General features: G+C 40.8%; 1 protein-coding gene across 4 annotated transcripts in view; it reads right to left on the bottom strand.

Moving 5' to 3' along the window:
* Positions 1-12709, bottom strand: part of LOC124410699 — a 161426-nt gene that overhangs the window by 54352 nt on the left and 94365 nt on the right. For all 4 annotated transcript variants that reach the window (XM_046889280.1, XM_046889279.1, XM_046889282.1 and 1 more), the window contains 4 exons: positions 7182-8487; positions 6208-6312; positions 5769-5894; positions 488-670 (listed from right to left, as the gene is read on the bottom strand). In XM_046889280.1, the coding sequence (XP_046745236.1) occupies positions 488-670; positions 5769-5894; positions 6208-6312; positions 7182-8487 (1720 nt within the window). The remainder of the gene's footprint in view (positions 1-487; positions 671-5768; positions 5895-6207; positions 6313-7181; positions 8488-12709) is intronic.

The raw sequence follows: 12709 nt of genomic DNA, 5'->3' as shown, positions 1-12709 counted from the left end.
ATAGAGCTGTTAGATCTCGAATGATCCGAATTATAGATGAAAATCATTGATGATACAGACTCGGAGCGTGGAAATAATCGCGAAACATCAGCAGTGAGAATTTTATAGCTATAATGAAATCGGTTTTTTCTGTTTTTTTTTTCGTTACATTTATTTTATTTTTTTTTTCTCTCTTGCTTTGTCAAGCTTTAGGCGTAAGCTGGTGTAGAACGGCAGATCGGCAAAGTTACGAGATTAAAACTTGGCCGGAATTCAAATCTAGATCAGAGTAATATCTAGAGGGTGTTGAATAATTTTTTTGAAAAATCGAAAACTCGATACAAAATCAAGGATTAATACTCTCTTGTGAATTTTGAAAAAGATCTCGAATCTCTCGCGAAATAAGACTTCCTCGAAATGCTAATCCGTCGTCCGTTAAAAATAACAGACACAGTGAAGAAGAAGAAAGAAAGAATGAATGAAGGATGTCAAAAAATTCATGTCTAACCTGAATCAATTCCGGGCTGATTGCTCTGGCAGGAGACGCCGTCGACGGTTTGCGACGAAAGGATGACGAGGGGGCTCCAGCGATGGCTCCGTGTCCCCTGGTGCCCTGTCTCCTGATTCCACGTCCGGTTGCGTTTTCGTCGGACTCGCGTGACGACGAGGTTCTCTCATGGTCGTCGGGACTCTGCGACAAACGAATTGTTTCAGAGTCACGTCAGAGTCTCTCCGACGTTACCTCACGCGCCTAGAAAGACATTTTCAGGCTTTAGGGGAGGCGCATTTCGTGCTTAAATACTAGTCTCACTGTCCAGTCGTCTCTCGCCACAAAACTTCGAAACTTCGGCCCAATTCAAGCTTTCAAGCTCGAAGCCTTGCAGCGAGAGCCTTACTAATCATGCAATTTGCACTCACTCTCTCACACTCGCGAGAATTTTTATCGGCTTCTACAAGGCGCATAATATCAGTGCAGACTCCAATGGTCCTTCGGTGCATTCAATTCTCTATACGTGATTCGCTCGCTTATTGCCTCGCGGCTAAAACCAGAGCTTTCAGCGAGCTTTCGCTCTGCGCTTTACGCGTTTACAACCCTGGTGTGGAGGGCTTTTAAGACTCGGAGTGACAGGGGGTTACACACACCTTGTGAAAACGAGGAGGTATCTAGGTCAACCGATTTTTACTATATATGTATATCCTGAAGCGGGACGTTTCAAATTATATTACAGAGATTATTATCCCCCGGGGGGATAAAGACTTTATACTCCAGTTTCGGGGAGGCCTTGATCTCGGATCTGACCGTGATTTTAAAGAGACGAATTTTTCGCGGAAAGTTTCGTCAGCACCCTTATGATATCGTTAGTTAGAATATGAGTCGACGCATGTTTGACAATAATTACGGGGGATAATCGTCCGTCCGTAAACCGCGTCGTTTCTGATCCCCAAACCACCGTTTGAACTTCGATACGTTCGGCGGTGGGTCTGGCAATCGGCCAAATAATTTAAACTGGAACACATGTTGCATCACTTCGAGCAGTGTATCCATCTCTCCAGACTCTTTTTTCCGATTCCCAGGATAGTAAATTAGATGAAACTTGTTACGTGTTGTATAGCTTATGAGCGTTTGCAAATGGTTTAATCATTCCTATTTTCTAATCTATGCATAATCGACGGTGAAAATAATTCTTCGACTTCCGGCGTTTCCGTCATCCAGCTTTTAGAATTTTCAATTTTAAGGAGTTTGATAATTGCTAAGCTTCCTTCACGAGCAACTTTGTTGCAGAGGAAAAGCTGGACTTGGTTACTTAACGTGGCTCATACCAGCTGACGAGCTCGCGGTTTCTAGATGGAATTCTAAACAGTCGAGTCTCGCTTTTACGTATCGCGACCCGATATTCTAATCGGAAGGGAAAATGTATACAGCCACGTTGTATATATACATATATACACACACAAAACTGCCATTTACGTGTAGGTATAGAGTGTTTCGAAACCAGGTACTTTCCAGGATCTTTGAGCGGATTAATTAACTCGAAACTTTGATTTCGCCCTCGCTTCCAGCCCCTCCAGCCATTTGAATACACCCCGGGTGTAAGGACATTAGAATCCTCAACCATTGCCTCCGATATCAACTATCCGAGATGGTGTTTCTTGTTAGTCACGCGATTAAGTCAGCGAATTTGAATTTAGAGCTAAATAGTCGCGTAAATATTCCATCAAATACGGGTCGGAGTCTAATATCATTAGATAATATTTGTTTCGCAGTTTTCTAATTTTTCTTCTCTTATTTTTTAACAGGATGTGCATTGAGTATAATTTTTTCATTCGCGTATCTACTATAGATCGCTATTTAAGTTAAACAAATTCTTACTTAGAACTGTAACTAATCGATCGATACATGAAGGTAGTGTGAAGCGGATGGAGGTTTGAAAATTTGAAGAAATACGAGAGGATATTGAAAAATGTATTTTTAAATTAAGGAAAATTTGAGCTGGGCCTTATACGAAGTAATAAGTAATATTACTTTTTCAAAGGTTGCACTGATTTCACCTTGGATAAAAAAGTTCTTTTAATCTTGTTAATTTTCATTATTGATTCAGTCGTTTAAGCGATTGTATAATATAATAATAATCATAACAAGACGATACTGCCTTCTCATTTTTACGGACTTTCGTTGATTTTTTATATTCTCTTCGCAAAACACTTATTATAACGAAGTTGTAGAAGTTTCTGTCATTTCGACACACAGTCATTAATTTTAGAAAACTTTCATGCGTCCTCAAAGATTCACTGAGAAATAAAAATTAATAATCGCATCACGCGGTATTGACATTGGATAAAAGGTGTTTGAAATTTCGATTAAAAATCGAAAACTTTTTCTCACTCAATTGTGACACAAATTAAAATCTAATGATAATTAGAGAAAAAGATTAGGTATAATGATTGCAAAACGAAAAAAAAAAAAAAATAAGGAAGAAAGAATTTCACACTGATTAACTGGCACCATAGAAAACCGGAAATAATTTTTTACCAACGAATCACAGGAGGCGACAGGTTACCACAGGTGAGAAAAATCCTTCGCCCGCGGGAACATCGATCTATTAGTGACACCTGGTGAGTACCGGTGACAGTTATAACGAGACAACGTGTGGCCAAAACTCACTGTATGTACTTTTTCGACGAGAAAAAAAACTACCGAAACTAATAATTAAACAGAACAACCAACGATAAGAAGAATGATCGAAAACCGGTACCCAACGACGAAAAAATATTATCAAAAAGAAGAAGAAGAAGAAGAAGAAGAAGAAAGTAAACGAAGTTGAAAAAATCGATGAAAAGGGAATAAATAATAACCATGCATACGTGGCTCTGGGTATCACTCCGTAGTACAAAGTAGAAAGTAGAAAGTGACAGCGGAAAGGGGAGAGTGGGAGAGGGGGAGGGGGGAGAGCACTTTGAGGGTGGTGTACTTGGAATCTAGTATCACAAGGTAGTATCACCTACGTCTAGGAAGGACACGCGCTTCCGTCCGAACAGCCTTTTCATCGCGGCGCCAAAACCTTGACTAGCGATCGAATGACAACCCCGCGAGGCAAACTCTCTCTCTTATACGCAAACGGAGAGAAGGGTGTCTCGCTGTGGTTTATAGTGCAGATGACGAACCGGCGGATAGATGGATGGATGGATGGATGGATGGACGGACGAATGGATGGATGGATGGATGGGCGAACGTTCCGACGAACTGACGGACCGGCCGGGTGGCTGCAGCCGTCGCTGCTCTCTTCCAGATATATTGTGTATAAACCCGCGAGTCCGCCGCGCGTATGGATCTCAATATCGACTCATCGCCAGAAGCTGCCTCGATGCGATGGTTGGCTCGCGGGTTGCTCAGCTGACCGTCCATTCGATCCACATGTGTATAATACGTTCGCGGGTATGAGGAGAGATTATGTATTCGATGGCTACGTCGGTTCATTTCGGTTTCGACGCTATCGCCACCCTTTGTATTAACTGACCTGTATAGAATCGGTATCGCCTCCCCACCCCCGACGACTACCCTTTAGACACTTGCTGCCCCCTGATCGCGATCACGCCATGCCATGCCATGCCATGCCTCCCCCCCCCCCCAGCTGTAGGTTGCGAGGCTACTTTCGGTCGATTCTCGATTTAGGAATATCGAATAACCCCTCCCTTCATCACCCCGCATCGTCCATCCGTCCTTTTCAACTTTAAACGATTCATCAACGCGACTCTCATCCCCCATGACGCCTTTCTCTACTCTCGGTGGAAAAAAAAAAAATTTGGTCAGTAACGAATGTCGAACGAATGGGGTAAACATTAATTGCTGGGATTTGTTTTCGAGGGATATTTATTGCGCATATGAAATTCTAATGTCAAATTTTAACTCGACTATTAGCTCGGATTTTTAGATAACTTGAAGTATTCTCTGAGGTTTAGGATTTACTTTTTTTTTCTTATTTTTGACGAAACGATTAGCGATTGAAAACTCCTGATTCGATATTGAGAATGAAAGAAAAGGATCGTCGAACAATCAATGTTCGCGACAGTTTAAAATTCAAAACATAGTTTGGTAAGTTAAGATCACGATGAGGAGCAAATTTTCAAAAAATCAGGCCTTGGTTCATGACCATTGCCAGAAAATTGAAAGGAAAATTTGTTTTCTCACCCAATGTCTAAATGTTTATAAACCCAGGATGAAAATTATTATATTCCAGATACGACATGAAATTCCGTGATATTTCTCCAGCTTTTTTCCAGGGGATATTAAATTCCTTGAGAATTCCTTTATTCCATAATTTCCACAAATACTAGACACCTTGAAAAACGATTGTTTCTAATGCCAGAAAATGATGTTCTACGGTATGTACCTATATCGATATAAAAAAACATCGAGAATCGTTATTGTCTTTCATTACTATCCGTCGAACAATACAACCATAAATTACCAGTGCTAAAGCAGAACACAAGCGAGATTTTCGGGCGGTATTAATCGCTCAGGAAATGGGGTAATTACGATTTATCGAGGTCAGAACCGAGGCAGTATCGACTTTGAATCGATGAGACTGAAGCAGGTTTTTTTTTTTTTAGCACCTCTCCTTCCTTTTTCCTCTACATTTATACCTCGCTGTATTATTTCACCTCGGAGCTACACGCCGTCGTCGTCTACGATAAACCCGAATGAATTCGTCACGGATAAACGATGTCAATTAACAATTCAAATCCACCGCCGTATCGCGTTATCGACGCCCAGCTACATCGCGAATAACTTAACATATTCACTTATAATCGCTGATCCTCGCATTCCTGATTTACGCGTTAACACGAGACTAAGAACAAGAAGAATTCGAAACTAAAAAAAAATAAATAAACATAATATTTCGGACACAAAATTATATCGCCTCTAATTTTTCTCCATTTTTTGTCTCCGGATTTACGAATGGCTGTACTATTATTATTATTATTAGTATTGTTGTTGTTGTTATTGTTATTACTAGTCTCTCAGACTGTATCGAGCCGAATTTTACTGATGTGAAAACGGCCACCGTGATTGCGTCGAATGTAGGTTATAAGGTGATACTTGCCGCTCCAATCAAACCCTCGCGAAATTGTATCACATATATATATATATATGGGGCATTCCATGCCAGTTCAACCTGGGTTTTACCCTTGACATCTCAGATATGGCAGGGGAATCTTTCTAAGATTGTTCTTGAAAATGTTTTCTGTTTTCTTTTTTTTTGTTTCTTTTTTTTTTTGTTTCAACTCACCAAGTGGACAAGCGACTGGACGAGAAGACAGACGGGATTCCCAGCAGCTTGAATAGCTTGAACAGCCCTTTCGTGAGTGCTGTTTCTCAGATCAATTCCGTCGACTTCTATTATCCGATCTCCTGTCTGAAGAGAAGAGAAAAAATAATGATACATAATCAAGTGACGCTGGTCTGCGAGTGATTAATTACGATAAAGATAATCAGCGGGTGAAGCTATTATTCAGCGTTCGGGGAAGCTAGAATTATTGAACGAGGCGGTCGATTTTCGGGGGTTAATTAACCGCAAGTTTCCAAAGCCATTAGTTAATTTCAATTAAATACCCCGTGGGATGTGTACGATGTATTATGTCGTCCACAGGCGACTCGTTGCCGATTGAATTAAAGGTAAATGATCGATATGAAGTTAGTTACAGTCAAAGAGTCGAGCGGACGATTACCTTTAGGTCTCCTGTTCTTCCTGCTGGGCTGTTTGGCAACACGTTCTTGATGAAAATGCCCGAAATGTTTTGAGACGTGTTTGGCCCTCCGTGGTACAGGTCCACCTGAAATCATTTTAAGAAGGTTTTCTTATGAGAGGATATAGTCACTAAAACATGATTCGGAACTTACAAGGAACATCAGTTTGGTGTCCCCCTCTGATTTCGTTAGGACTCATGCATGTTGTAGAACATTGAAAACTAAGAGACACGTATTCTTTTTTATCTATCCGAAAAAATGGTTTAAAGGGGTGAAAACGACCCTCGAACATGGGCACTCAATGGGGTGATTTCTTGACGCGCTTCATGTATTTGAACGGAACTGACACTGAAATGTTTTTTTTTTTTTAATGAATAGGAAAACTTCTTCTTTGGGGGTCGTTTTCACTCCTGTAAAAAGTATTTCCGCAGATAAAAAAAAAGATGTGTTTACTAGTTTTCAATGTTCTACGACATACATGAGTCCCAATGAAATCAGAGGGGGGGCACTAAACTGATGGTCCTTGTTAGTGAAGAGGAATTTGGTTCCAATTAGTGATGTTTGACTTGATGTCACCCGAACTACAGATTCTTTTCAAAATCGATCACTAAGAATTTGCTGATCGACATTTTCTGTCACTTCGAATAGAAACGTGACTGAATTTTTCATACAAAATGACGAAACTCTGAAAGTCTTTTAGCCTTTTCATTTGAATCGATAGATATGTTAGTATAATCGTCTACATCTATCAAGCTGAAGTTAGTAACGTTAACTTCACGAAAGATCAATGAAAAGTTCGTTACTGAGTAATTTTTTAACAACTTTCAAGGAGTCGCTTCTGCAAAATATGAGTTTTTTATTTATCACAGTTTACCAAATTTTCTTTACTCTTCAAAATCCATCGTTACAGTTAATAACATAACCAACTTCATTCATCCTCATTCACACATCTCACCTTGCCTCCAACGATGCTGAGCCCAAGACTAGACTTGGGTTCTCTATAAATCTCGACCATCCTTTCCGGGCCCCAATGCTTGGCCCAAACAACATTTCCATCCTTATCCTTGTAGTTATGAGTGACAGTCATGTCGCTCCTGCCGTCCACGAGTACAATGATGGGCGATGATGACGCGGAGGATGTTTCGGGCGGTTCGGGACGATGAAAAGGGAACTTCCTGTCCTTTAATACCGTCTGCGAACCTTCGAGTTCCTCGTCCTCGGCGACCTGAGTACCCTTCGACTCCTGGTAAGTCTGTACCTCGACCTCGCGTCTGCTGGAGTCAAGTGACTTCTGGGAGCCGGTCAGTCCACGTCGAAAAAAAATTGACGTCCTCAACGGACTGTCAGGAATGTCCTCCGGGGCGCACTGGACGCTCTTCGACTCCTGCTCAGTCTGGACCTCGACTTCACGTCTGGGACTAGCGGTGGGTGAAGGGGTGGCTGTCTTCTGCCTGAAGAATGTCTTCAGCTGAGAAAATGTCTCGGCTAAATCGTCCGGCTCGCACTGAGTGCCCTTGGTCTCAGCTTGGGTTTGGGTCTCAACTTCCCTCTTGGGACTTCCGGTTTCCGTTACGCTGCGACAGCTCGACTCCGAGTCACTGGCTTCGGTCCCGCCGCACTGAGTACTCTTCGTTTCCTGGTGGGTCTGGGTCTCAGCTTCGCGTTTCGGCGCTTCCGGTTCGCGGTCGAAGAGCTCCTCTAGCCGCACCTCGAGCGTCTGCTTCTGGTACTCGAGCGAGTGCTGCTTGCCGATCGGCTTGTCCTTGTCCTTGCCTTCGTCGTCCTCCTCTTCCTCGAGGAGCGACCGTCTTTCCTGCAGGAACTTCTCGTGTTCCCGCTGACGCTCTAGCGCCTTTTGTCGCTGCTCTTCCGCTTCCTTGTCTGTCGTCAGGATCTGCTGGACACCCGGTGAAGCCTCCTGGGACCGCTTCGTCGGCTGTTGAAGCCGCGAGACGAACGGTTCCGGGTCTTTTGTTGAGACGGAAAAAGCCCCAGTAAAATCACGCTCGCGAAGACGCTGGTTGACGCTCTTGTAACCGCTGCCCTCGGGCTTCTTCAGGGGGAAATCACTCTTGTATACCGTCTTCGTCACGACTTCCGGTTTTCTTTTTGCGTCCACTGAGGTTTCGCTAGAGTCACGGGGTTCCTTCGGAGGCGGTTCAGAGATCAGAGACTCTCCGTTGCAGGTTTTCTGAACTTCCGGTTCTTCGACAACGGTTTCCTTCGGCCTGGTAGATGGTGTATCAGTTTCTCGTGACGATCTGCAACGAATGGTTTGAAAGAATTGATATGAATTAGCCAAGTAAATGACGAGGCAATATTATAACATTGAAATTCACATGGATACATAAAGTCTGAACTAACGAACTGCCAAAGTTAGTATCGAAAACAATTAACTAATCGAATGAAAAATGTCATACGTATAAAGTAAAGCTACAGAGTACAGATTTTCAACAAAGAATCTTGAAATGAATTTTCCCGATCATGTCTCGTTAGCTGGATTTTTCATACTTAAAAAATGAGAAGAAATCAGAAATAGAAACAGACAGATTACAATTCATCATCTCACTTCTTAATTATCTTTAAAGCAAATACTCGGTCGTGTGTAAAACGTGACGGATGCCAAAAATGCGTGCAGATAGCGTCTAACCATCACATATACTCGAAATAAAACACAAATTCATCCGCCTTGTCAAATACGGGTCCAAATTGCGTGGGCAGTTCGTAATTTTTCGAAATCATCGTCAGTCATTGGTTTCTGCAGTTTGTTCTTCGATTATTATTATTATTATTGTCGTTATTGCTTTTATTATTTTTCAATCTTTCAACGCACTCAAGAATATCACGAGATCACGTTACAAGACTCACTGCGAATCACCCATATAATGACGCTTAAATCGACGATATAAACGGTGCTTTGAACAGCAACGATCAAAGTGCCGCAAGAGTGCAATAATCGTAACTGTTCGACGTTCAACCGAACTCTGTAAGGCTAAATTAATAGCAATTTGCAGAAGATAATTATATCGGTGAGATAAAATTGCGGAATACGTAGGCACGATGTGGCGGTTTCGTTGCGTCATGCGTGACGACGCGAGATCGACGTAGTGTATATAACACATTGCATTGCGTCGAAAGGAAACGAGTCTCAGGCGGTTAATATAATCCGGAAAAGCTCGACTTGCGCGTTTACTCAGCTCGCGTGGTTATATGTATACACATGCTAAAGATACACCTACAAGCCGTACGATTGACACAGTTTCTTCTCATCCTAATTCCATCTCGCAGAGATTTTTTTTTCTCTCTCTCTCATCTTATTTTCGACGCGGTGAAAAATTTTTCGCATGATTTATTATATTTACGTTGTAAAAGCACGTGCGTTTGTGTACATGTGTGTGTGTGTGTGTGTGTGGGTTAGAGACGTACACAAGCTGACAGCTTATATACCGGCGATTCGTCGTGAGTATGAAAATTGTGCGTAAGTCGGTGAAATCCGACGAGAGCTTTTGACTCTGGCTTAAAAGAAGCCGAATGTTAATGCCTGTATGTGTGACGTAGGCGACGGGTGGTGGACGTGAGTCATAACGTTGGTACATGAACACGTTGCACTGACCCGCGAGTCGGTAAGCCGCGCTAATAAAATAATAAAGTATAATTTAAGGCTTCTGAGGCAAAGAAGCTAATAGTTGCGGAAGAGAGATATATTACATGTATAAATAAACGATACACCGCATGTATGTACATCGAGAAAATTTTAAGCAATAATAATTAATCAAGGTGCAGGTGTTTTAAATTTTTTTACATAAATTTAGCAATTTTTTTTCAAGGAGTTAGTTCAATTATAAAGGCAATGATTAATCGTTAATTGTGTATGCAATTACATTGATTCACTGACGATTATACTGTCGCACAATTGTTGTTAATTATATTGATAATAACGATATGGGTGGAATAACCAGTAAAACGTGAGACTGAAATATTACAAGTAAAATATTTCTATATTCGGTAGTTAAAATTTTTAATACCAATTTTTGAAACTACACCAACTGCACGGGTAATACTCGACAATGGAATATGTTTACTGCATATTTTACTACCTCAATGAAAAGGTAAAATATGCATATTTAACGAGGCAAGCTTTTACGATATTTGACCGCGAAATGGAAGATAAACGTTTTGAAATTTATAGTTTATCATTCACGTTGCAATGCCGCTTTCTGCGTGTTTGATTGCTCAGAAAATTAATGAACAATTTAATTTTTAGCGATTATACTGTTTTCTTACGGACAAATTTGGCAGGTTTCTACGGAAATAACTATAGAATTTTACCTACACCTTCCAACAAACTACTATAATCTAATATTAATGAAATTTTTATAATTCGAGCCACGCTTACGATCGATTCAAAAGTGTTTCACGTTGGTGATAGAAATATGATAAATCCGTAGTCTTAAATCTTGAACTACGAGGTACTAATTCGTAGCAAACGAAGAAGAAACGAAAGATTGATCTCACTAACGATATCATAAGTCAGGGTGAAGTAGCTGCCGAATCAATTTCTGCACGTGTGGACAGACAATAAAATAAGTAGCAAAAGAGCTACTTAGAAAAAAAATGAACCGAGACCAAACAAATCGACAAGTTTTTTACGCCGAGAATACGATCGTGAAATGTCAAAGCCGTAGAATCTGATTGATAACTGCGAAAGCAGGCTATAACGGTAGTCAGTTCATGTAAATTCTATCGCGTGGTGTTACACTGACAATGAGGTAGATTAATTCATGCGTCACATCTAAATAATACGAAACATGCATGCTTAACCAGCGTCGAATGTGAAAGTAAAATAATGCTGGACAAGGATGAACGAGTGAATAAAATTTAAACATTTCTATTCTTTGTTCTAATTTTTTTTTTTTTTTCAATTTTCTCTTTTTTACTCAGTGAAATACTTATCGTGAAATTTCTCAATCCACTATTTTCAAAATATGGAATAATAAATTTTTTATTAAACTTTAAACTTATGACAGTTCGTATTTTTATCGCCCATGCACTTTAATCCCACAATAAATTAATCGCGTATATATGTAAATATATATATATATATGTATATACGGGGTTATCATCGTGTATTAGTATAACACATGTAATCATCGAGCACAGTGCCCAAATATATTTTATCATTATACGCACGCCTGCCGGGCAGCAATCTCGAGTTAGTTACACTCGACCTAGATATGGACGGGTTATGGGTACACTTGAATACTACACATTTTATTGCACCCTGCAGCTGAGGCGGTCGGCTTTGATGGCATCCAAAGAATTCTCCTTCATACTCCTACATAATAGTGTCAATTTGTTTCCTTTTTTAAAATTACACGCCACTACTCTCTGATAATTGGAATTTATCACAGTAATAAAAATTCGAAGGAAAGTAGCTCAATAAAGACAATCAATAAAGTTTCAGGATCTCACACCCAGATTCGTCTTACCTTCGATAAAATTGCTGGCACCAGTTATATCCAGTATTTTTTTTTTTTTTTTCAAAACGAAACACACTCTATAGACTGCACGCTTTGGAATATACTATCATCGACGAATGATCGTTCGAATCTGTTCTCGAGAAAAGAGAAAAGCGCGGAAGAAAATTAACGTACTTATCCAACAGAGACAATGCGGCGATCCCTGAGTTCTGACCGTCTTCTATCGCGCACCGATGCAAACTGGCTTATTTTGATCTAATAAGCGTTCCCCTGCACGAACATCGCGTGTGTCACGTCGTCAGCCAAAAGACGTCAGTCGATGTGCTTGTCCGTCTATATATCTGTAATGCATTTGTCGTATGAACTTCATCGTTTTCGATATAGTTTTTTTTTTTTTTTTTTTTTTTTCAATTCGAATCGCGATCGTCGGAAGCCGGAACCCACCTAGGAAATACATAAATGGAATTTGCTCGAGGCGATTTCGCGCGGCTCGATGACTTGCAAAATTGAGTATTACACGGTATATATGGATGTGTAAGAGAAGAGGCACCTGATGCACGTGTATATCCGCTACCTGCTCGATTTCCGCCAGAGTTCACGGATCGTGATTACCTGCCTCGAGGAAATGCGATTTACTCTGGGAACGAATACGTATATCGATGCAAAAAGATATGCTAGCGAGAGCTAGCTGCGTTTACCTTGGCGAATTTTTGCCATTTTTTAGGAACGAGATTAAGTGGCGAGGTGAGGAAAATCCGCGTCAATAATATCTTGAGAGATTTTTCGTTCTATTTAATTTTCTGCTCTCTATATTTTCAATATTCACGCGTATAATTAAACGCTATGGCTTCTCAGCACGACCATTCGTTTATTTCTAAACGGTTTAGCCTCGCTCCTAAGACTCGATGTGTACGGATTAGCTTTAATCTCTTAGGATTTCAGTAAGGAAACCTGTATACGCTTGAGTGCCGAGGGTGAATCCAATGGATGAAAGTCGGAAAGT

This window comes from Diprion similis, chromosome 9, assembly GCF_021155765.1.
Source record: "Diprion similis isolate iyDipSimi1 chromosome 9, iyDipSimi1.1, whole genome shotgun sequence".
Taxonomy (NCBI): Eukaryota; Metazoa; Arthropoda; class Insecta; order Hymenoptera; family Diprionidae; genus Diprion; species Diprion similis.
The sequence above is the reverse complement of the archived record's forward strand: the minus strand, read 5'-3'. Positions and strand labels throughout refer to the sequence as shown.